General features: G+C 49.0%; 1 protein-coding gene across 11 annotated transcripts in view; it reads left to right on the forward strand.

Moving 5' to 3' along the window:
* SYNCRIP (synaptotagmin binding cytoplasmic RNA interacting protein) overlaps positions 1–23,397 on the forward strand; it is a 192,312-nt gene that overhangs the window by 142,635 nt on the left and 26,280 nt on the right. For all 11 annotated transcript variants that reach the window (XM_029595475.1, XM_029595474.1, XM_029595477.1 and 8 more), the window contains one exon: positions 18,130–18,279. In XM_029595475.1, the coding sequence (XP_029451335.1) occupies positions 18,130–18,279 (150 nt within the window). The remainder of the gene's footprint in view (positions 1–18,129; positions 18,280–23,397) is intronic.

The following is a 23,397-nucleotide window of genomic DNA, read 5'->3' on the forward strand; positions in this document are numbered from 1 at the left end:
TTCTCTCCCGAGTTTATAGTCCTGATGCACACGGCTTTCATGCATAGCAGGGACTCTCTGCTGGGAGGAGGGGACCCTCCCCCGGCCAAGCGACCGAGCCCGACCCCCTTGGGGGGTTTCTTCCCACAGTTTACCTTCCCACTCGCTGCGGGAGTCCCGGGAACCTCGAGGACATCCCCTGTCACTCCACCAGTGCCGCAATCAGCTCACCGAGGACCCCTCCCTGACAGCGCAGGTCGAGGGAGATGATCCCAGAGTCCTACGAATCTTTCAGGCAGGGGAGTTAGAGGAACTCATACCACACATCCTACAGGAGATGGATATTGACCCTCCTCCGGATCCGGTGGCTCCAGATCCGAATGTCAAGAAGGGGGATCCTCTACTTGCGGGCCTTCGGCCGTTGGCAAAGGCCTTTCCCACTCATCACAATATTTTGCAGCTAATTGCCCGAGAGCGGGACACTCCAGAGGCCAATCTTCGGGTGGGTAGAGCCATGGACAAATTGTATCCTCTGCCGGCGGATTTCTTGGAGCTGCTTCGAGTTCCCGCAGTGGATTCGGCGGTTTCGGCGGTGACAAAACACATGACCATTCCCGTCACTGGGGGAACAGCCTTGAAGGACCTTCAGGGTAGGAAGTTAGAGGTTTTCCTGAAGAGGGTATTCGAGGTCTCGGCACTGGGCATGAGGGCTGCTATCTGCAGTTCACTAGCCCAGCGCGCAGGACTCAGGTGGGTACAACAGCTTCTCACGTCGCAGACTCTGCCGGATGCCGAGGCTCAGCAGGCGGACAGGTTAGAGGCCGTGGTAGCCTACGGAGCGGATGCTTTATATGACCTTATCAGAGTGCAAGCGCGAGCCATGGTGGCAGCGGTTTCTGCACGCCGTTTCCTGTGGCTAAGGAATTGGTCAGCGGATGCCTCCTCCAAGACCCGTTTGGGGTCTCTTCCTTTCAAGGGCAAGTTCCTGTTTGGGGAAGATCTGGATCAGATCATTAAGACACTCAACGAAAATGCAGTCCACAAGTTGCCTGAGGATCGGCCACGCTCTTACAGATCATTCAATACTAGCAGGAACAGGTATCGCAATCAACGTAAGGTCCGCCCCTCGAGACAGCAGCCGCCTCGGGCTCCTTCATCACGCTCGCATACTTGGAATCGGTCCTTTCGGGGTCGTCGGCCCGGCAAGGACGGCCACGCCACAGGCACCTCCGCCAAGTCATCGCAATGATGCCAGGCGGACCCACGAGTCGATTCTCCGGGCTGGGGGGTCGACTTGCCCTCTTCTACGGGGCATGGGTCCGAATCACTTCAGACCAATGGGTCCTAAGTATTCTAAGACAAGGCTACGCGTTGGATTTTGTGCACACGCCAACAGACAGGTTTCTATTCTCTCCCTGCGGATCCCTCGTAAAGCGCCAGGCCGTTCGCCAGACCCTGTGTCGTCTCTGCGCATTGGGAGCCATAGTTCCAGTTCCAGCCTCCGAGTTGGGACGGGGTCACTATTCCATTTACTTCGTGGTACCCAAGAAGGAAGGGACTTCCGACCTATTTTGGATCTCAAGACTGTCAACAATTCCCTCAGGGTTCCTCGTTTCCGCATGGAGACGCTCCGGTCGGTGCTGGCGGCGGTACATCCGGGGGAGTTTCTGGCCTCCTTGGATCTCACGGAAGCATATCTACATATCCCGATCCACCAGGCTCATCAGCAATATCTTCGTTTCAAGATCCTGGGACAGCATTTCCAGTTCCGGGCGCTACCTTTCGGACTGGCCACGGCACCCCGGGTATTCACGAAAATCATGGTGGTAGTGGCGGCTGCGCTCCGGAGGGAAGGCATCCTGGTGCATCCTTACCTGGATGATTGGCTCATCAGGGCAAAATTGCGGGCACAAGGGATTCAAGCGGTCAACAGAGTAATCCAGCTCCTCCAGGCGCTGGGGTGGATCATCAACTTTGCAAAAAGCAGGCTGCATCCCTCTCAGACACTGGACTTTCTGGGAGCTCACTTCGACACGGGGGCAGCCATGGTCTTCCTCAGTGCGGAGAGAGCACAGGCGCTACGTGAGCAGATTCTCTCGTTTCTGTCTCTCGAGGTCCCGATGGCATGGGACTATCTTCAGGTCCTGGGAACCATGGCCTCCACCATCGACCTAGTTCCGTGGGCCTTTGCCCACCTTTGTCCCCTTCAGAGAGCACTGCTTTCCCGTTGGAAGCCGATGTCCTGGGATTATCAGACGACTCTTCCAATCCCGGACTTTGCAAGGCGCAGTCTCGATTGGTGGCTGGATCCTTGCCGCCTGGCTCAAGGAGTGTCCCTGGAGCCTCCGGACTGGATGATAGTGGCTACGGACGCCAGTCTATCCGGCTGGGGAGCGGTCTGTCAAGACGCCTCGATTCAGGGGCGGTGGTCGGAGGAACAGTCGACCTGGCCCATCAACCGCTTGGCGTCCAGGGCTGTTCGGCTCGCTCTTCAAGGATTTCCACACGTGGTACAACACCGGGCAGTCCGGGTACTGTCGGACAACGCCACCACGGTGGCGTACATCAACAGGCAGGGGGGCACAAGGAGTCGACTGGTGTCCTTGGAGATAGACAGGCTGATGGAATGGGCGGAGGTCCATCTTCTGCGTCTGGCAGCTTCCCACATAACGGGCGTCGACAATGTTCAGGCGGATTTCCTCAGCCGGCAGCACTTGGATCCAGGAGAGTGGGAGCTCTCGGAAGAGGCGATGGATCTGATAGTCAAGCGCTGGGGAACTCCACACTTAGATCTCATGGCAACGGCCAGGAATGCAAAGGCCGCTCGCTTCTTCAGTCGAAGAAGGGAACACGGGGTGGAAGGAGTCAATGCGCTGGTGCTTCCATGGCCACGCCGGTGCCTACTGTATGTCTTCCCACCGTGGCCACTGGTGGGAAAGGTTATTCGAAGAATAGAGACTCATCAGGGCCCGGTAATACTCGTGGCTCCGGAGTGGCCCCGAAGACCATGGTTCGCGAATCTTCTCCAGTTAGCGGTGGGCAACCCGCTCCGCCTCGGTCACCTTCCGCGACTCCTGCGTCAGGGCCCAATATTTTTTCCAGCGGCAGATCGCTTCTGTCTTGCGGCCTGGCTTTTGAAAGGCGCAAGCTGAGACGTCGCGGTTACCCTGAACCCGTCATCTCCACTCTGCTACGGGCGTGCAAGACGTCCACATCGGTTACGAATGTTTGAGTGTGGAAGGTTTTTGAGGAGTGGTGTGGTTCGAAAGCCATTCCGGCTCCACAGGCTTCGGTGGCGCAGATTCTTACCTTCCTGCAGGCGGGCCTGGATCTGGGTCTGGCCTATAACTCTCTCCGAGTGCAGGTGGCGGCTCTGGGAGCCTTCCTTCAGAATACGGCGGAAGTCTTCTGTCCTCCCATCCAGATATCCTTCGTTTTCTGAAGGGAGTGAGACACCTAAAGCCTCCAATCCGGCCGCCCTGTCCTTCGTGGAACTTGAACCTGGTTCTTCGGGCCCTCTGCAGTCCTCCTTTTGAACCGTTGCGTTCCGCTACCATCAAGGATGTTACTCTCAAGACAGCCTTTCTGGTGGCGATCAGTTCAGCAAGACGGGTTTCGGAGTTACAGGCTCTTTCCTGTCGGGAACCATACCTCCGTTTTTCGCCGGGTGGAGTTTCTCTGCGTACTGTTCCCTCGTTTTTACCTAAGGTAGTATCGGGGTTTCATCTTAATCAGTCTGTGGAACTTCCATCTTTTCCCTCTACGGAGTCGGGTGATCTGCACAAACTAGATGTTCGACGTGTTTTGATGCACTACCTGGAGATTACTAATGACTTCAGGCTTTCCGATCATTTGTTTGTCCTTTGGTCGGGGCCTCGGAGAGGGTGCATGGCCTCGAAGCAATCCATTGCTCGCTGGTTGAAAGGAGCGATCACAGCAGCATATCTGGGCGCTGGTAAGGCCCCTCCGTTGGTGCTTATTGCTCATTCGCTCCGCACTCAGGCAACGTCCTTGGCTGAGAGTTCCTCCGTACCCGCCCAGGAAATCTGTAGGGCGGCTACTTGGAAGTCAATTCGGGCATTATCGTCTGGACGTCCGTGCGTCTTCGGACGGTCATCTGGGGGATAGGGTCATTCGGGCAGGGCTGTCCATGGCCCACCCATGATAGGGAAGCTTTGGTACATCCCACCGTCTAGAATGATCCTGGTACGTACAGGGAAATGAAAATTATTCCTTACCTGCTAATTTTCGTTCCTGTAGTACCATGGATCATTCCAGACACCCTCCCTAGATTTGGGGGTTGTTTGTTGTGGGACATCCCTGCTTACCTGTCTCTATCACCTTTACTGTCTGTACTTCTTGTACTGCGGGACTGTTCTTCCGCGCAGTACTGTTTGCAAGGTTCACCGTTTACGGTTTGTTACTTCCAAAACTAGTTTCGGGGCCTTTTGGTCCGGAGATTGTTCTGTTCGTTAACTTGATCCCTCTGGTCTTCTAATCTCTTCTCTTGTGGCTTTGATAGTCTGTTTACTGAGAATTGAGACAGGGGAGGCGTGGTTATATGGGACCTCCCCTGAGAGTTTTTGTTCTGACTCCATCTGCTGGACAGGGGACATAACCCACCGTCTGGAATGATCCATGGTACTACAGGAACGAAAATTAGCAGGTAAGGAATAATTTTCATATTTTCCTAGCGTGTAGCCAGATGGACTCAGGACCAATGGGTATTGTGCTCTTCTGCTAGCAGATGGGAGACAGATTCAGATTTCAAGGCTGACGTCACTCCAGATATACCCCTGCAGTAACCTCAGCTCTTCAGTATCTCTCCATCTCCTAGCAGATGCGGACACTAATCCCACACACTAGAATAGTGTTAAGAATTACAGCAAAGAAGAAACAAAATTTACCTTAAAGAAGATCGAGCCACGCTCTCCTGCAGTGATACCTAAGGATCCCTCCCCATTCGAGAATTCCTGAGGTGATCTCCGATATCCCTCAGAGGTGTGCCTTGGTCCGGTAGCCGGTTCCCGGCGTGGACTTAGCCCCCAGTGTGGCTGAAAGGCAGTGGGTGCAGAACCGAGCTCGGCGGTGAAGGTAATTCCCTCTCCCCCCGTAGCTGGAGACCATCCGGCACACGATCGGTAAGCGCCGAGACCAGGTAAGAAAAAATCTTTAAATTCAGGTCTCCGATCTCCAGAGCTCAGATTGCCGTACCGAATTCTTCTGGCGAGGTTAAAAGGGAGCACCGATCGGGTTGAGCAGTCTTGGTTGGGCTAGGCCCTGATTCGGTGCAAGGGTTCACACATGTGGAGACCCTCGGGAGGCGCCATCTTCCCTTCTCAACCGGCGGTACGTGTGGGGCAGGCCGGGCGGCCGATGCGCCTAATTTGCGCACGTCCAATACAGACCCACGCACAACTGAGCGCAGCCTGCGCGCATAACTACATGCACAGCCACGTTTATAACTGCATGCGTGCAAACACAATGGTGCCGGCGCCCAAGAAGGCTAGAAGGCATTCTCTTTGCACAGCCTGCCACATAAGAGCCGCGCAGCCTGAATTCGAGTCATACCTATGTCAACATTGCAAAGAAGCCCAGGGTTGAACCTAAGCCTGGTCCCTTACTGTCGGGGGATGGGTCCGGAACTACTACCAACGATAGCTCCCTGGACCTATGCATCTCCGAGATGGCTTCTCCACAGGAGGGCACCTCTGGGGCCCCTACTCCGACTCCTCCTGGGATTAATATGGACACAGGGACCTTCTCCTGGTTGGAATTTTTCCAAGGCCTGCAAGCCTTCGTTCAGGCACAACCAGGCTCAACCCCTGCCAGAAGCACAAGATCCTCCCAGCCATTCTCAAATGCCTCGAGACATGCCTCGCCTAATCAAGAACTTCCCGGACAGGGACCCAGACACCTCAGATGATGAGGGTGACTCCCTGGAAGAAGGAGAAATCCCTCCAGGAATGGAACCATATCGAACCATGATTTGCTTCTTCCACAAGGACGAATTACCAGCCCTTGTTTCCCAGACTCTGAAGATGCTGGGTATTCCAGGCACGGACCATATGGCGGAACCAAAGAAGAACCCCACCTTGGTGTCCCTTCGTAAGGCCTCATGCTACTTTCCAATGATGGAAGCTATCCAGGAACTGATTGACCTGGAGTGGGATACCCCGGAGGCCAGCTTCAAAGGGGGTTGGGCCTTGGAAGCCCTATACCCTCTAGAGCCAGCGACCAAGGTACGCTTGCGTTTCCCGAAAGTGGACGCTATGGTCTGTGCTGTCTCAAAGAGAACAACTATTCCCGTTGAGGGAGGGGCTGCATTGAAGGATACTCAGGATAGACGATTGGAATCCATCCTTAAGCAAGCCTTCGACACAACAGCAATGACACTACAGATTGCTTCCTGCTACCACTGGTGGCACGTTCCTGCTTGCTCCTCTCTCTCTCGAGGCAAATAACTCCGGAATGTATACTGGTGAGATGATGGAAGCTACAGCATCCTTCCTGACGGATGCAAGCTCAGACCTGGTGCGTACCTCATCCAGGGGGCGTTGCCTCTGTAGTGGCAGCCAGAAGACAACTATGGCTACGGAATTGGTCTACGGATGCGAGATCTAAAGTGAATCTCACAAGAATGCCCTTTAAAGGATCTCTCTTGTTCGGAAGCGAATTGGAGAAGTTAGCCAGCAAATGGGGCAACTCCCCAGTGCCTCGGGTACCGGAAGATAGGAATAAAAGATCTCAGCGTCCCTCCCCCAGAAGAACCAAGGGCAGAGGATCGCAGCGCTTTAGACCTTACAGGAACTCGCAGTTCCAGGTACCTCGTCCCTCCGGAAGGTCCCAGCCCTTTCAGAACCGACAGACCAAGTGAGGAGCAGGCCTGGGGGCAGGCTCCAGCTGTGCTCCACAATGAGAATGGGCCGACCCATCCACAGGAAGAGGAGATAGGGGGTTGACTTGCCCTCTTCTACCCAAAGATGGGTCGAGATAACGACGGACAAATGGGTATTAAACATCATTCGAGAAGGTTACCCTCTGGAGTTCCGCAGCATCCCTGGAGACAAATTTATGATGTCACCCTGCCACTCCCATACCAAGAGGCTGGCAATGGAAACCATTCTAACAAGACTACTCAGTCTGAAGGCAATAACTCCGGTTCCCATGCCTCAACAAAATACGGGGCGCTATTCCATCTATTTTATCGTTCCCAAGAAGGAAGGATCATTCTGACCCATCTTGGTTCTCAAGAACTTCATCCGCCATCTGCGGATACTACACTTCCGCATGGAAACTCTTCGATCTGTCATAATGGCAGTACAACCAGGAGAGTTTCTAACCTCCCTGGACCTTTCTGAAGCCTACCTTCACATTCCAGTCCATCAGGACCACCAGCGTTTTCTATGCTTTGCGATACTGGGTCACCATTACCAGTTCTGAGCGCTACCTTTCGGCCTACCAACCGCCCCAGAACATTCTCCAAAATTATGGTGGTCGTGGCGGCAGCACTGAGGAAGGAAGGGATCTTGGTACACCCTTACCTGGATGACTGGCTGATCAGGGCAAAGTCTTCGGAAGAGAGCCGGCAGGTGACCAGCAGAGTCAAGAGCCTACTGCAGGAACTCGGGTTGGGCGTGAACACTGGCAAGAGCAGTCTGCAGCCCGTTCAATCCCTAGAGTACCTGGGGGCCCGTTTCGACACCAAACAGAACAAAATTGTCCTCCCTCCCCCGCGGAGAAGGAAACTGATTGAACAATTACGACAATTGATGGCCAATGCACGCCCCAAGGTATGGGGTCTATCTTCAAGTCCTCGGCCTCATGGCATCAACCCTGAAGGTCATCCTGTGGGCAAGGGCCCATATGCGACCGCTCCAATGCTCCTTACTGTCACGATGGAATCCACTGTCCCAGGACTACTCAATTCGCCTCCAACTACCAGCAAAGGTACGTTCTCAGCTCCAGTGGTGGCTACAGGAAGACCATCTAAGCAGAGGAGTAAGCCTATCCCCACCGAACTGGACCGTGCCCACCACGGATGCAAGCCTGCGAGGGTGGGGAGCTCGCTGTCAGGAACTGACGGCCCAGGGACAATGGAACAAGGAAGAGGCGAAATGGAACATAAACCACCTGGAAGCTCAAGCAGTCAAACTAGCGTGCCTGCGATTCAGCCACAGACTCCGAGGCAAAGCGATTCGAGTAATGTTGGACAACGCTACAGCGGTTGCTTACATCAACCGTCAGGGAGGAACCAGGAGCCAGCAGGTGTCTCTCTGGAGGTAGACCTTCTCATGGCATGGGCGGAGATATATCTACAAGGGATCTCGGCCTCCCACATCGCAGGAAAAGACAACGTCTCAGCAGACTTCCTCAGCAGAGAGAGTCTGGACCCACGAGAATGGACGCTGTTGACCACAGCCTTCCAACTGATAGTAAATTGCTAGGGCCTCCCAGCCATTGATCTACTGGCCACCCGTCTCAGTGCCCAAGTCCCCAGGTTCTTCAGCCGCAGACGAGAGCCACACTCCCAAGGGATCGACGCTCTCGTCCAGACTTGGCCAGAGGAAGACTTACTGTATGGTATTCCTGGTGGCATCGTCGCATCTCCGAACTTCAGGCACTCATGGCCCTTTCTGGGCAAGGTCATCCACAAGCTAGAACATCACAAGGGATTAGTTCTGCTAGTGGCTCCGGATTGGCCAAGATGACCCTGGTATGCAGACATGCAAAGACTTCTTGCGGGGAACCCTCTGTGCCTACCTCCACTCAGGGATCTTCTCCAGCAGGGCCCGATTCTCCACGAAGATCCGTCTCGATTCTCTTACGGTCTGGCCCTTGAGAGGACTTGCCTGAAGAAGCGCGGTTACTCAAAGGCCGTGATTGACACTCTGCTCCGAGCGCACAAGCTCTCCATATCCCTGTCATACATAGGGATCTGAAGAGTATCCTGGTACGAGGACCGCAGGATACTCCCGCGGATAGCCAAGATTCCCATTATTCTGGAGTTCCTAAAGGATGGTATGAAGAAGGGTTTGTCACTCAACTCCCTCAAGGTCCAAGTAGCCAGACTGTCCTGCTTCAGAGCCAAAGTGGACAATATCCGATTATCAACCCATCCGGATTTGTCCCACTTCCTGAAAGGGGTTAAACAACTCCCACCACCCCTAAAGTGGCCAGTGCCTCTATGGAATCTCAATCTAGTATTAGAATTCCTAGCTGGGGCTTCCTTCAGACCAACACGCGGCCTGTCACTACGCCTCTTAAAAGTGAAGACGGTATTCCTGGTGGCAATATGTTCAGCTCGTCGCATCTCCGAACTACAGGCACTATCCTGTTGGGAACCGTTCCTTAGGTTCACGCCTGGAACCATACAGCTGCACATCTTCCCCTCCTTCCTACCGAAAGTGGTTTCCGAGTTTCACTTGAACTAAGCCATCTCACTACCATCTCCTGATGAACATAAGGACTCTGAAGACTCACGACTTCTTCGCCATCTAAATGTCGGCAGACTCCTAGTGCAGTACCTGGAAAGATCAGATCCGGTGCGCAAAACGGATCGCTTGTTCGTTCTTCACAGCGGGAAGAAACAAGGAAAAGCGGCCTCGTGGGTGACCATAGCCCACCGGATCAAAGAAGTAATCAAGGCAGCCTACATAGAGGCAGAAAAGCCCTTACCATTACTTGTTAGGGCTCATTCTACGAGGGCACAGGCAGTTTCTTGGGCAGAAACCAAGCTGCTGTTGCCTGCCGAGATCTGTCGGGCAGCAACATGGTCCTCCATACACACCTTCTCCAAGTTCTACCACCTGGATGTTCAAGCCCGAGAAGACGCAGCCTGGACTCAGCATCCCACCCACGGCTGCCCCAGAAAAGAACCTCGGATAGCGAACTTCGAGACTAAGCAAATTATGGGTAAGCTGCGGCCTACCCCTAGTTCAAGACACCCACAGTTGTCCAGTATTGGTGTTAATTGGTTGAGTTCGCTGGTCGTCTCCAGTTTGGAAATTAGTTGAACCAGTTCAATCAAGTTTTAATCAAGTTTAATCAAGTTATTTAAGCAAAGATATATCCACAATGGCTTTTCGAAGAGAATACTGAAGAGCTGAGGTTACTGCAGGGGTATATCTAGAATGATGTCAGCTTTGAAATCTGACTCTGTCTCCCATCTGCTAGCAGAAGAGCACAATACCCACTGGTCCTGAGTCCATCTGTCTACACTAAGGAAAACAAAATTATCAGGTAAGTAATTTCTCCAATCAATGGCAGGAAGAAAAAGGACCTAAGAATAGATGTTGGGCTTTTTCAGTTTCTTTAACTTCCAGCAGGCTATCTCGGTTCATAAACTCTGCAAAGATGTGGCAAGTGAAGACATCTTGCCTTCCGGTAGCCTTAAAAGCTGGACCTTAAGTACAAGGTTCAGCCCTCCTCAGGGTTTCGAGTGGCCCAGCTACTGCATCACTCTGGAAGGTGGAGGCCCTAAGGAAGGTGGAATCTGTGTTGAAACATGCTAAGTGCAGTTATTGTTCCCTATCAAAACATTTTTTAGCATCTAAACTGACTTATTGTGCCCTTTTTATATAAGGGATGATTAGACCAGTGTGCCATTAATTTCCTAACTTCAGTTACTCCATGCCATCCATGCACAAACCTGTTTGATCCAGCACAATAATAGAAGGCAAAATCAAACTTAATCTACTAGCTATAATGGAAGTCAGTAGTTTCATATCAACATTAAGGAACGATATTGGCTGATAAGATTCAGGATATGAAAATTCTTACTTGGTTTTAGAAAACAGAAATCAAGGCCTGATTGACAGCAGTCAGGAAACTATGCTTTATAAAGCAACAATTTTACATTTGTAATAAGGTTGACAAACATCTGTTTTCAGTATTCCGTAAAATTCTGTTCCCAATCCATCAATACAAGGAGCTTTCGCTAAGCGAAGTTTGTTTATAGCTACTGTAAAGTCTATGTAAGATATGTTATTCAAGTGCTGGCTGTTGTGAATTTGTTAAAGCAAGTAATAACAGGTCTTGAAAAATTGCAGAGAGCCCAGAGATAGAATGAGTTTGTGCAGAATACAATTGTTTATAATCATCATCAAAAATATTTGTGATATCAGAAGTAGAATGACACAGTTGGCCTTGAGAATCTTGCATTTGTAGAATGCAGTTTTTTGGCTTAACATTTTTAACTAAAGTGGCTATGGGTCTATTAGCTTTATTGCTATATCGAAAGAGCTGACTACGAAAATTCAAAATAGACCTTATTTCCTTATGAAACAAGAGTTGATTCAAACAAATTTTGATTTCAGTAATTTGAACTAAATCTTCTGAATTATGCCAAATGTGCACTCATTGTTTCAATATGCCTTCCAGAAAGGATCCAAAAATGTTGGATGCCTTTGGGAGCAAGGTCTATGCTAAGTATTAAATTGCCGTTAGTAGTTCTTATATGGTGCAGTATTTACTGAATGCGTGTAAAAGCTAAAGCCTTCACTTGAATCAGATCTAGAGCAGGCAGACTTCCGAGCAGTGGAGGAATGTGAAAAGCATCTTGTCTATCCAGTTTATGAAGCTTTTGATACTGTGGCTAGGACTTTAGATGATTCCATAGAGGCCCAGAGGCTTGCATGGGTGCAAGCAAAGAGGCCTTTGAGAGGATGTGCTTGATCATCTTGCAGATGTACCCTTTAGAGTGGAAAACTTATTTGGTGACAGAGTTCAAATAGTGGCTCCAAGGTGCATAGGTCCACCCTCGGTCCTTATTAGCTGGAAAGGGGACCAACTGGCTCCTTCCATAAGAACATAAGAACATAAGAAAATGCCATACTGGGTCAGACCAAGGGTCCATCAAGCCCAGCATCCTGTTTCCAACAGTGGCCAATCCAGGCCATAAGAACCTGGCAAGTACCCAAAAACTAAGTCTATTCCATGTAACCATTGCTAATGGCAGTGGCTATTCTCTAAGTGAACTTAATAGCAGGTAATGGACTTCTCCTCCAAGAACTTATCCAATCCTTTTTTAAACACAGCTATACTTACTGCACGAACCACATTCTCTGGCAACAAATTCCAGAGTTTAATTGTGCGTTGAGTAAAAAAGAACTTTCTCCGATTAGTTTTAAATGTGCCCCATGCTAACTTCATGGAGTGTCCCCTAGTCTTTCTACTATCCGAAAGAGTAAATAACCGATTCACATCTACCCGTTCTAGACCTCTCATGATTTTAAACACCTCTATCATATCCCCCCTCAGTCGTCTCTTCTCCAAGCTGAAAAGTCCTAACCTCTTTAGTCTTTCCTCATAGGGGAGTTGTTCCATTCCCCTTATCATTTTGGTAGCCCTTCTCTGTACCTTCTCCATCGCAATTATATCTTTTTTGAGATGCGGCGACCATCCATTATTTTCCTACAAGCATCTGTTCTTTCAAAGATGTCCCTTTCACTTTTCTTAATCATTGAGCTCCTACTCTTCAACAGTAGTTGCCTGTCTGAGGTTGACAGAAGGAAAGATGTCAGCCACAAAGAAACAGCCTAAGCCTGGGACCAGTTTTTGATGACTTTGAGACCTGCCTCTTTCTGTGGGAGGGAAGGGTTCAGTCTTTCCTTCCAGAATGCCGCTGTCACAGAGGACTGCTGGGTCCTGAAAATTGCAGAGTATGGCAACTGCTTACATTTCTTTCGCTCGTCTCCAATCCAGTAGATTTCACTTTTCGGTGCCCACCCTACTTAATTGCTGGTAGTAGAGTTTCTCCTTCAGCAGAAGGCAATCAAACTTGTCCCCTTTCTGGAGTGTGGAGTTCTATTCTAGGTATTTCTAACACCCAAGAAGTTGTGTGGGGGTGGGGGGGTGTAGGATTGAGGCTTGTACTGGATTTTCAGACTGAACAAGTTCTTGGTGTGGGAGAAGTTCAAGAAGAACACCATCCAGATGATTCTTCCTTTCATTAAACCAAGGGTTTGGATGTGTGCTCAGGGTTTGAAAGACGCTTATGCACTCATTCCCATACACCCTGCCCACTGGCAGTTCCTTAGGTTTGTGGTGAAGGATGCACAAGACCAATACAAAGTGCTGCCTTTCATTGGGCCCGAGGGATGTTTAGGAAATACCTTATTATAGTGGCAACATAGCTTCATCTGTAAGGAGTCTGCATGTTCCCATACCTGGACGATTTGTGTAAGGTGGTCCATCTCCATCATGAATTCAGGAGAGTCTCAATATACCTTCTCCAATTCCTGGGTTCCTGATCAACTTTGTGAAGTTGAACCTTGTTACATCTCAAAGGATTCAAATTCATAGTCTCACTTCAGGAAAATACATTTCTTCCTTTCAAGAGAACTGCATTTTCCCTGTCAAGGCTTAGTGAGATCTTCACTTCAATAGGTCTGAGCATCAGCAAGATTGGTACCATTCCTTCTTGAACATATGACTGCTCGGTACATGTGGTTCATTTGACTTATCTACACATGTGGGGCCTTAGAGCTGATCCCATTGGCTTTGATCAGCCATTATTCCACCAGATCTCTGTGACCTGCAAGATGACAACTTTTTCAGTGATAGATGAATCCAGGAGGTCTAAAGGTGGGACCTCACATTGTGGTTGCCTACTGAAGCTTCCACTAAGGGGTGGTGTACACATAACCAATGGTGTGGACCCAGATTTTGTGGTCCTGTGTGGAGAATCATCTACAAATGAACCACCTGGATTTGTGAGCAATCTGTAGTTCTCTGAGGTCCTCTCTCACCTTTCAGAAAAGAGAATATTGGTTCAGATGTAAAACTAAGTGGTTGTGTTCTACATAAACAAGCGAGGAGGCACAGTCTCTTGTGCTCTCTGCAAGGAGGTCCTCTGGTTATGGTCAGGACATTACAATGCCCATCTCACTTATCTCCAGGTGACTTAGCATTTGGAATCTAGAATTTTGTTGTCAGATCACCTTAGTAGTGTGTTGTAGCCACATAAGTGGTCCTTTGATCCAGGAATCATGGATGACTTGTTCAGTTGTTGGGAAAGACTGGTGATCAGCTTGTTCACCTTAAATAACAAATGTTGATGGGTTCTGCTTATTGCATTCAAGCAACTACAGCCCCCAAACGTTTATTCTAGTCTGTAGCATCTTTCTACCCTGTGTGTACCCTCCTAGTCTGCTGATTGCTGGGACTGTGAACCATGGAAACCAGGGTTCAAATGCTGATGCCCCTCCTTGTGATCTCCATTGCCTCAATTGCAAATTTAGGACCTAATTTACTAAGGCTTTTCTCCCATTCTGACTCTATGGGGGGAAAATGCTGAGTAAATGAGGCCCTTAGATTGTGAGCCCACTGGGAACAGGGAAATACTTACAGTACCTGAATGTAACCCTCTTTGAAGGGTCTGAAAAGTGGAATATAAATCAGACAGTCCAGAAGGTCCTTTGGGACAAGGCAGAAATAATTATCAGCACCAGCCTGGTCACAGCAAGTGTGATATCTGTATCTTGTCAGTCTGTCAATTCAGGCTCTGGTTCCATTGGGAACATTTTTGACTATCATTGCACCCTCGTGTCGTTGATGTTGAACAACATTAGTTTCCTCCCTGCTCCCAAAGAGGTGGAAGATATTCTGATTTTCTGCCAGGAAACAAAGTAGAGAAGGTTCTCAGCTTGGTGAGGAACTAGCCAACCACATCCCCTCTTTTTTTCTGTGGCCAAAAGAACTTGCTTCTGTATCTGTCCTTCAGGCCTTAGCACCTCTTTGGTCAAAGTTCAGTTTAGTGCTACAGTGCTGTATCACAAGGATGTGGTAGGGGCTCTGATCTCTTCCGCCCTTTGATGTCAAAGTTCATGAAAGGACTGTAGCATTCCAAATCTCCAGTCAGTAAACCTCAAGTACAGAACATAAGATATGCCATACTGGATCAGACCAAGGGGCAGTCAAGCCCAGTATCCTGTTTCCAACAGTGGCCAATCCAAGTCACAAGTACCTTGGAAGTACCCAAACATAAAATAGATCCCAAGCTACTAATGCTGGCAAGAAGCAGTGGCTATTCCCAGTTGATTAATAGTTTATGGGCTTCTCCTCCAGGAACTTATCCAAATTTTTTTTTTTTAAAGCCAGCTAGACTAACTGTCTTAACCACATCCTCTGGCATTGAATTCCAGAGCTTAATTTTGCATTGAGTGAAAGAATTTTCTTCTATTTGATGTAAATGTGCTACTTCCTAACTTCATAGAGTGCCCCCTAGTTCTTCTGTTATCTAAAAGAGTAAATAACAGATTCACATTTACCCAGTTCTAGTCTTCTCATGATTTTATAGACCTCTAACATATCCCCCTTCAGCCATCTCTTCTCCAAGCTGAACAGACCTAACCTCTTTAGCCTTTCTTCATAGAGGAGCCGTTCCACCCCCTTTATCATTTTGGTTGCCTTTCTCTGTACTTTCTCCAGTGAAGCTATATCTTTTGAGATGTGGTGACCAGAATTGCACACAGTAGTCAAGGTGTAGTCTCACCATGGAGCGATACAGAGGCATTATGACATCCTCTGTTTTATTCACCATTCCCTTCCTAATAATTTCTAACATTCTGTGTGTTTTTTTGACTGCTGCAGCACACTGAGCCAATGATTCCATTGTATTATCCACTACGACACCTAGATATTTTTCCTGGGTAGTAATTTCTAGTATGGAACCTAACATCGTGTAACTACAGCATGGGTTATTTTTCTCTATATCTCCTTGCACTTGTCCACATTAAAGTTTGTCTGCCATTTGGACATCCAATGTTCTAATCTCGCAAGGTCAATACTGCATTTTATCACAATTCGCTTGTGATTTAACTACTCGGAATAATTTTATGTCATCTGCAGATTTGATCACCTCACTCTTTGTAACCCTTTCTGGATCATTTATAAATATATTAAAAAGCACCGGACCAAGTATAGATCCCTGAAGCACTCTGTTTACCTTTTGCCACTGTGAAAACAGATCATTTAATCATACTCTGTTGCCTGTCTTTTAACCAGTTTGCAATTCACAATAGGATATAATGCCTATCCCATGACTTTTTGTTTTCTTAGAAGCCTCTCATGAGGGACTTTGTCAAACGCCTTCTGAAAATCCAAATACACCACATCTACCGGTTCACCTTTATCCACATATTTATTCACCCCTTCAAAAAAAAAAAAAAAAAAGTAGCAGATTTGTGAGGCAAGACTTCCCTTGGTAAATCCATGCTGGCTGTGTCCCATTAAATCATGTCTGTCTACATGTTCTGTGATTTTATTCTTCCATAGTTGCCACGATGATTTTATTCTTCCATAGTTTCCACGATGTTTCCCGGCACTGAAGTCTGGCACACCGGTATAGAGTTTTCCGGATCACCTCTAGAGCCCCTTTAAAATATCGGGGTTACATTGGCCACCTTCCAGTCTTCAGGTAGAACGGATGATTTTAACGACAGGTTACAAATTACTTGTAATAGGTCTGAAATTTCATTTTTGAGTTCTTTCAGAACTCACCATGATTTGGGTCAATTCATCTGAATCGTCACCCTTGAAAAATGTCTCCGGAACTGGCATCTCCCCAACATCCTCATTCGTAAACATTCAAGCAAAGAATGTTTAGTCTTTCTGCGATAGCCTTATCTTCCCTAAGTGCCCCTTTAACTCCTCAATCATCTAATGGTCCAACAGAGACTCCCTTGCAGGCTTGAAAAGCTGCTGCTTGATCATCTGTTCACATCTTCATGTCCCATGACTGTCTTTGTAACACATTTCGAGACAGTAACTTTGGGCAAGCAATTCTTTGCAGCTTTTTCACCCAGTAGTCCACACTCGACCTGGAGGTATTGGGCTGCCTTTTAGGGATGTGCATTAGTCGATTTGTTTGATTTGTTTTGGTGGTACACGTGTATCTCACAAATGGAGAGTATGCATGCACAACGGATAGTTCTGTTGCTGAATTACATACACAGACATTATCCATTATATTCACATACTCTTCGTTCGTGAGATATGCACATACTGCCAAAACAAATCGAACAACTAACGACATGCCTATTGTTTTTAAGTAATTACTCTACTGTGCAGTCCTCAGCTTGGAACTCCCCACACGTTATGGCTAACACATACCTGCTTGTGGATGGAGAAAGCAGGTTTGTTTATCTGTAAACAAGGTACTCTGTGGATAGCAGGATGAATTAGCTATACTTAATACCTGTATTCTTCCATGGAGAATCAACTAACTTGCTAATGCTTAAGCTCTGGAAGAGACTGAGGGGCTTACAGGGCAGTATATGCATACAGAACCTCCACACATGCTCAGTAAAGTCTTTACTGAGCTTTAAGAGGTGGTCCATGTCAGCACCATCATTAGCCACGTTATGGCTAATTCATCCTGCCATCTATGGAGAACCCTGTTTACAGGTAAGCAGATTTGCTTTCTATGTTTTTCCTTCTGTTTACTTACTCCAAGCTTTCCCTTACCTCAGTGTCTTCCCTCCAGTTTTTTGTTTTTGTTTTTACCTGCTTTGACAGCAGTTCTCCTCAATCAGGTGTTGGGCACCAGATTTTAGGTTCTTGGACAACCTGGTGCCTAGGGCTTTTTCAGCCCTGAATTCCTTGTAAACTATCAGGTAGCAAACTTTTAGCTTAAGAACATAAGAACATGCCATACTGGGTCAGACCAAGGGTCCATCAAGCCCAGCATCCTGTTTCCAACAGTGGCCAATCCAGGCCATAAGAACCTGGCAAGTACCCAAAAACTAAGTCTATTCCATGCTACTGTTGCTAGTAATAGCAGTGGCTATTTTCTAAGTCAACTTAATTAATAGCAGGTAATGGACTTCTCCTCCAAGAACTTATCCAATCCTTTTTTAAACACAGCTACACCAACTGCACTAACCACATCCTCTGGCAACAAATTCCAGAGTTTAATTGTGCGCTGAGTGAAAAAGAACTTTCTCCGATTAGTTTTAAATGTGCCACATGCTAACTTCAAGGAGTGCCCCCTAGTCTTTCTGTTATCTGAAAGAGTAAATAACTGATTCACATTAACCCGTTCTAGACCTCTATCTGCTTTGTATCAATTTGTCTGCAAATAATTGTTTTTTTTTATGATTGAACTAGAAAATGTGGATTAAGAATTTATAAATTCTTCTCTTTCAGGTGAAAGTGCTATTTGTTCGTAATCTTGCCAATACTGTAACTGAAGAAATTTTAGAAAAAGCATTTAGTCTATTTGGCAAATTGGAGAGAGTTAAAAAGCTAAAAGATTATGCCTTTATTCATTTTGATGAACGTGATGGTGCTGTAAAGGTAAGTGTATGTGCAGTGTGTATAGTACTTAAATTATGAGCAATAGAGTCAACTTATGTTGAAATGAGTGGGAATTGAAAAATCTACCTGAAGGCACAAGCAGCAGACCAGTCGTGTGTTAAAGGAGTTGCATTTTCTCGACGCCTATAGACTCGCTGGTGGATGTTTGTTGTGTGCTGTGCTGGATGTTACCATATATTCATGGCAAGCAGTGCTGTTGTGCTCACAAGTCTTTAGTCTCCAAATGTGACATCCAGAATCTGTTGAACTGTTAATTTCATTTTTAATAGGTATTCATTGTTTCAAACAGTGTAAACTAGGGGTGGGTACTCCAGTGATCCATGACCCCTTAGCTCCTATGGCTTTCAAGCCCACCACCCCGGAACTCAGTGGGAAAACCATTAATTGTTTTCCTTCTCGGGACCTAGTAGAAGGAAGACACCTCACATTGCTTATCTCTCTCCAAACCCCCATTTCTAGTCCCACCTTCCACAGCCTGTTTGCACCCCTGTCCCCATTGCTTATGTTCCCTCCAAATGTAACTTGGATGAAAAATGTTTTGTTTTTTCTGGGTGGGGGGGTTTACATGTTGGTAATGATTCCTCTTTAAGAGCCAGCAGCTGCAGTGATGAGGGCTTCTTGGCAATGATAACAATAGCTCAGGAATAAGAATGCAGGCATGCTCAAATTCCCCAAGAGCTTTGTGGAGCCTTGAGTCAACAGCTGAATGCTGTCGATACTCCACTTCCTCTCTCTTCTCACCAGAATAGTGGTATAAACAAGATCAGGAACCATGGCCGCCACCCAGTCACTGGAATGCCGCATCCCAGTACTGGGTTGCGACACCAACTTTTTAAAACACTCCCATAACTGATTGGTTTTTCAGAATATCCCAAATGAATATGCATATGAGAAATTTGCATGCACACTGCTTCAGTTGTATGTAAATACATCTTATGTTTATTCTTGATGGGTTAGGGGGCCCTTAAGGACTGGCGTGCCTACTCCTAATGCAAACAATTAAAAAAATCACCAATGTTTGTATCCCAGAGCACCCAAAGTGGCATAAGGATACATATATGAAGCAGTAATTTCCTAGCATGTAGCCAGAAGGACTCAGGACCAATGGGTATAGTGTACTCCTGATAGCAGATGGGAGACAGAGTCAGATATCAAAGCTGACGTCAGCCTACATATACCTGTGCAGGAAGCTTAGCTCTTCAGTATTTCTCAGTCTCCTAAAGCAGCTAGGGACACTTCCACACACTAGAATAGTATTAGCAGTTTTAAAACAAAGAAAGAAAATTTACCTCAAGAAGACGAGCCCCGCTCTCCTGCGGTGATACCTAAGGGTCCCTCCCTCAGTCGAGAATTATTGAGGTGATTTCCGAGACCCCTCAGAGGTAAGCCTCGGTCCGGTAGCCAGTTTCCGGCGTGGACTTAGCCCCGAGAGTGGCTGAGAGGCAGCGGGTGCAGAATCGAGCACGGTGATGAAGGTAATTCCCTCTCCCCCCGCAGCCGGAGATTGCCCGGAATGAGACCGGGAAACACCAAGACCAGGTAAGGTAGAAACCTCTTCTAAGTCTCCTGTCTCTGAGGCTCGAATAGCCGCACAGATCGCCCCTTCTGGCATCTGCTAAATTGGGTTGAGCAGCTCCGTCCGAGCTAGACCCCGATCTGGTGCGAAGGTCCACACACGTGGAGACCCTCCGAGGGGGTTGCTGTCTTGCTCGCATGGTCGTCGGCGCCATTTCTCCCCCCTGACCGCCGTATTGCCCGCACAACTGAGCCGTGCGCACAGCGACATGCAAAACTGTGCCGGGCGCATAGCAGCCCGCACAAACGGCCCTAGCACACAAAATACCGCCGGGCACACAGCGGCGTGCACATCTCGGCCAGTCGCACAAAGTTGTTGCCTGCGCACACATCTTGCGCATCCCGCACGCACATCGTCGGCGCACCCAGAGCACACAACTAAGCCTCCCGGAAAACATACCATCACGCATAGAAGAGTTTTGAGTCACTCCACGTGCACAAATCATGGTACCGCCAGTCAAGAAGGCCAAGGGACAAGCCCTCTGCCCAGCCTGCCAGCTGAGAGCTGTGCAACTTGAAGTGGCCTCCACCCTATGCCAGCAGTGCGAAGAGGCTCAGGGGGAACCTAAGTAAGGCCCCCCCCACAACCAGTAGAAGGATCCGGATCCACTAATGATAGTACCCCGGACCTCTGTAACTCTGACTCAGCACCTACACAGGAAGGCACCTCGGGGGCCTCCACCATAACCCCACCTGGACTCAATATGGACCCAGGCATCTTTCCTGGGTGGAATTCTTCAAAGGGCTGCAAACCTTTGTCCAGGCGCAATCGATACCGCCAGTGACACAGCCCCAGTCTCCACCAGAAGCACAAGAACTTCCTAGCACCTCTCGGACCTCTCGAGAGGTGCCCCACCTAGGCAAGAGCCTCCCTACAAGAGGGAGGCTCTTGCCTAGGTGGGGATACAGACACCTCGGGGGACAAGACTGACTCCCTGGAGGAAGGGGAAATCCCTCCAGTAATGGAACCATACCGAACCATGCTGAGGTTCTTCTGCAAAGACGAGTTACCAGCTCTCGTGTCTCTGACCCTGAAGACACTGGCCATTCCAGGCATGGGTACCACAGCGGAGCCAAAGACTAATCCCGTTTTGGTGTCTCTCCTTCAGGCCTCATGCTATTTCCCAGTGTTGCAGGCTGTACAACAACTGATTGACCTGGAATGGAATGCCCCGGAGGCCAGCTTCAAAGGAGGATGGACCTTAGAAGCCCTATACCCCCTGGAACCTACGGCCAAGGAACTCTTCCGGTTCCCAAAAGTGGACGCCATGGTCTGCGCAATCTCTAAGCGCACAACCATCCCGGTCGGAGGAGCGGCAGTCAAGGATGCCCAGGACAGACGTCAGGAAGCCATCCTTAAACAGTCCTTTGATGTAGCAGCAATGACCCTGCAAATCGCTTCCTGCTGCGCCGTAGTAACACGTGCCTGCTTGCTTCTCTCCAGAGACGCAACCACGTCCGGTGAAACATTAGAACCGGCGATATCCTTCCTCATGGATGCCACCTCAGACCTAGTGCGAATCTCAGCCAGGGGAGTCTCCTCCATAGTGGCAGCCAGAAGACAACTATGGCTCCAATATTGGTCGGCTGATGCGACCTCCAAAGCGAACCTCACGAAAATGCCTTTTAAAGGATCCCTCTTGTTCGGAAGCGAATTGGAGAAGTTAGCCAACAAATGGGGCGAATCTCCAGTACCTCGTCTACCGGAGGACAGGATAAAGAAACCAGCGCTCCTCCCCCCTGAAGAACCAAGGGCAGAGGAGCCCAGCGCTTTCGACCGTACAAGAACAGATACTACCAACCACCTCGCCCCGCAGGCAGGTCCCAATCCTTTCAGAACAGACACAAGAGGGGAGCAAGCTCAGGTACAAGGTCTGGCCGCACCCCACAATGAGAATCAGCAGACCCATCCACAGGAAGAAGTCATAGGGGGCAGACTTACCCTCTTCTACCAAAGATGGGTCGAGATAAAGTCGGACAAGTGGGTCCTAACCATCATTCGAGAGGGATACTATCTGGACTTCCACAGCATCCCTCCAGACAAATTTGTGAGATCACCGTGCCACTCCCTGTCCAAGAGGATGGCAGTGGAAACCACACTGACAAAACTACTCAGCCTAAAGGCGATAACCCCAGTGCCCATGCATGAACAAAACACTGGTCACTATTCCATCTATTTTATCGTTCCCAAGAAGGAAGGAACGTTCCGGCCCATCCTGGACCTCAAGACCGTGAATCGTTACCTGAGGGTACCACACTTCCGCATAGAAACCCTACGCTCAGTCAAAAGGACAATACAGCTGGGATAATTCTTGACTTCACTGGATCTATCTGAAGCCTATCTCCACATCCCGGTCCATCATGACCATCAGCACTTCCTACGCTTTGCGGTTCTGGATAATCATTACCAGTTCCGGGCGCTACCCTTCGGACTAGCTACTGCCCCTCGGACCTTCACCAAAATCAAGGTGGTAGTGGCGGCAACACCGAGGAAAGAAGGAATCCTCATTCACCCTTACCTGGACGATTGGCTGATCAGGGCAAAATCTCCAGAGGAAAGTCACCAGGCGATCACCAGTCAAGAATCTGCTGGGGAATCTTGGGTGGGTCGTCAACACAGTCAAGAGCTGCCTGCAGCCCTCCCAGTCGCTAGAGTACCTGGGAGTCTGGTTCGATACTAAGCAAGACAAGGTTGTCCTTCCCCCTCCAAGGAGAAGGAAACTGATGGGTCAGCTACGAAAACTGTTGAACTGTGCTCGCCCCGAGGTATGGGACTCCCTCCAAGTCATCGGTCTCATGACATCACTACTTCATTCACCTCCAGCTACCAGCAGAGGTTTGGACCCAGCTCAAATGGTGGCTACAGGAAGACCAGCAAGGGAGTAAAACTATCCCCACCGAACTGGATCTTGCTCACCATGGATGTGAGCCTGCAAGGGTAGGGAGACCACTGTCAGGAACGGCCCAGGGACAATGGGACAAGGAAGGGGCGGGATGGAACATAAACTGGCTGGAAGCCCGAGCAGTCAGACTAGCCTGTCTACGATTCAGCCACAGACTCTGGGGTGAGTCTGTCAGTCATGTCAGACAACGCCACTACAGTTGCCTACATCAACCGCCAGGGAGGAACCAGAAGCCAACAGATGTCCCTGGAGATAGACCCCCTCATGGCGTGGGCGGAAACAAACCTGCAAGGCATCTCAGCCTCACACATCGCGGGAAAAGACAACGTCTCTGCGGACTACCTCAGCAGAGAGAGTCTAGACCCAGGGGAATGGACGCTGTCAACTACAGCCTTCCAGTTGATAGTAAACTGCTGGGGAACCCCAGCCATGGATCTACTGGCAACCCAGACAACGACCAAGTTCCCAAGTTCTTCAGCCGCAGACGAGAACCGCAATCCTGGGGAACCGATGCCCTCGTCCAGACCTGGCCACAGGAAGACCTGCTGTACGCTTTTCCCTTATGGGCACTACTGGGCAGGATCATCCGCAAGATAGATCATCACAGGGGACTAGTACT

The sequence above is a fragment of the Rhinatrema bivittatum genome, chromosome 3, assembly GCF_901001135.1.
Source record: "Rhinatrema bivittatum chromosome 3, aRhiBiv1.1, whole genome shotgun sequence".
NCBI classification, from domain to species: Eukaryota; Metazoa; Chordata; class Amphibia; order Gymnophiona; family Rhinatrematidae; genus Rhinatrema; species Rhinatrema bivittatum.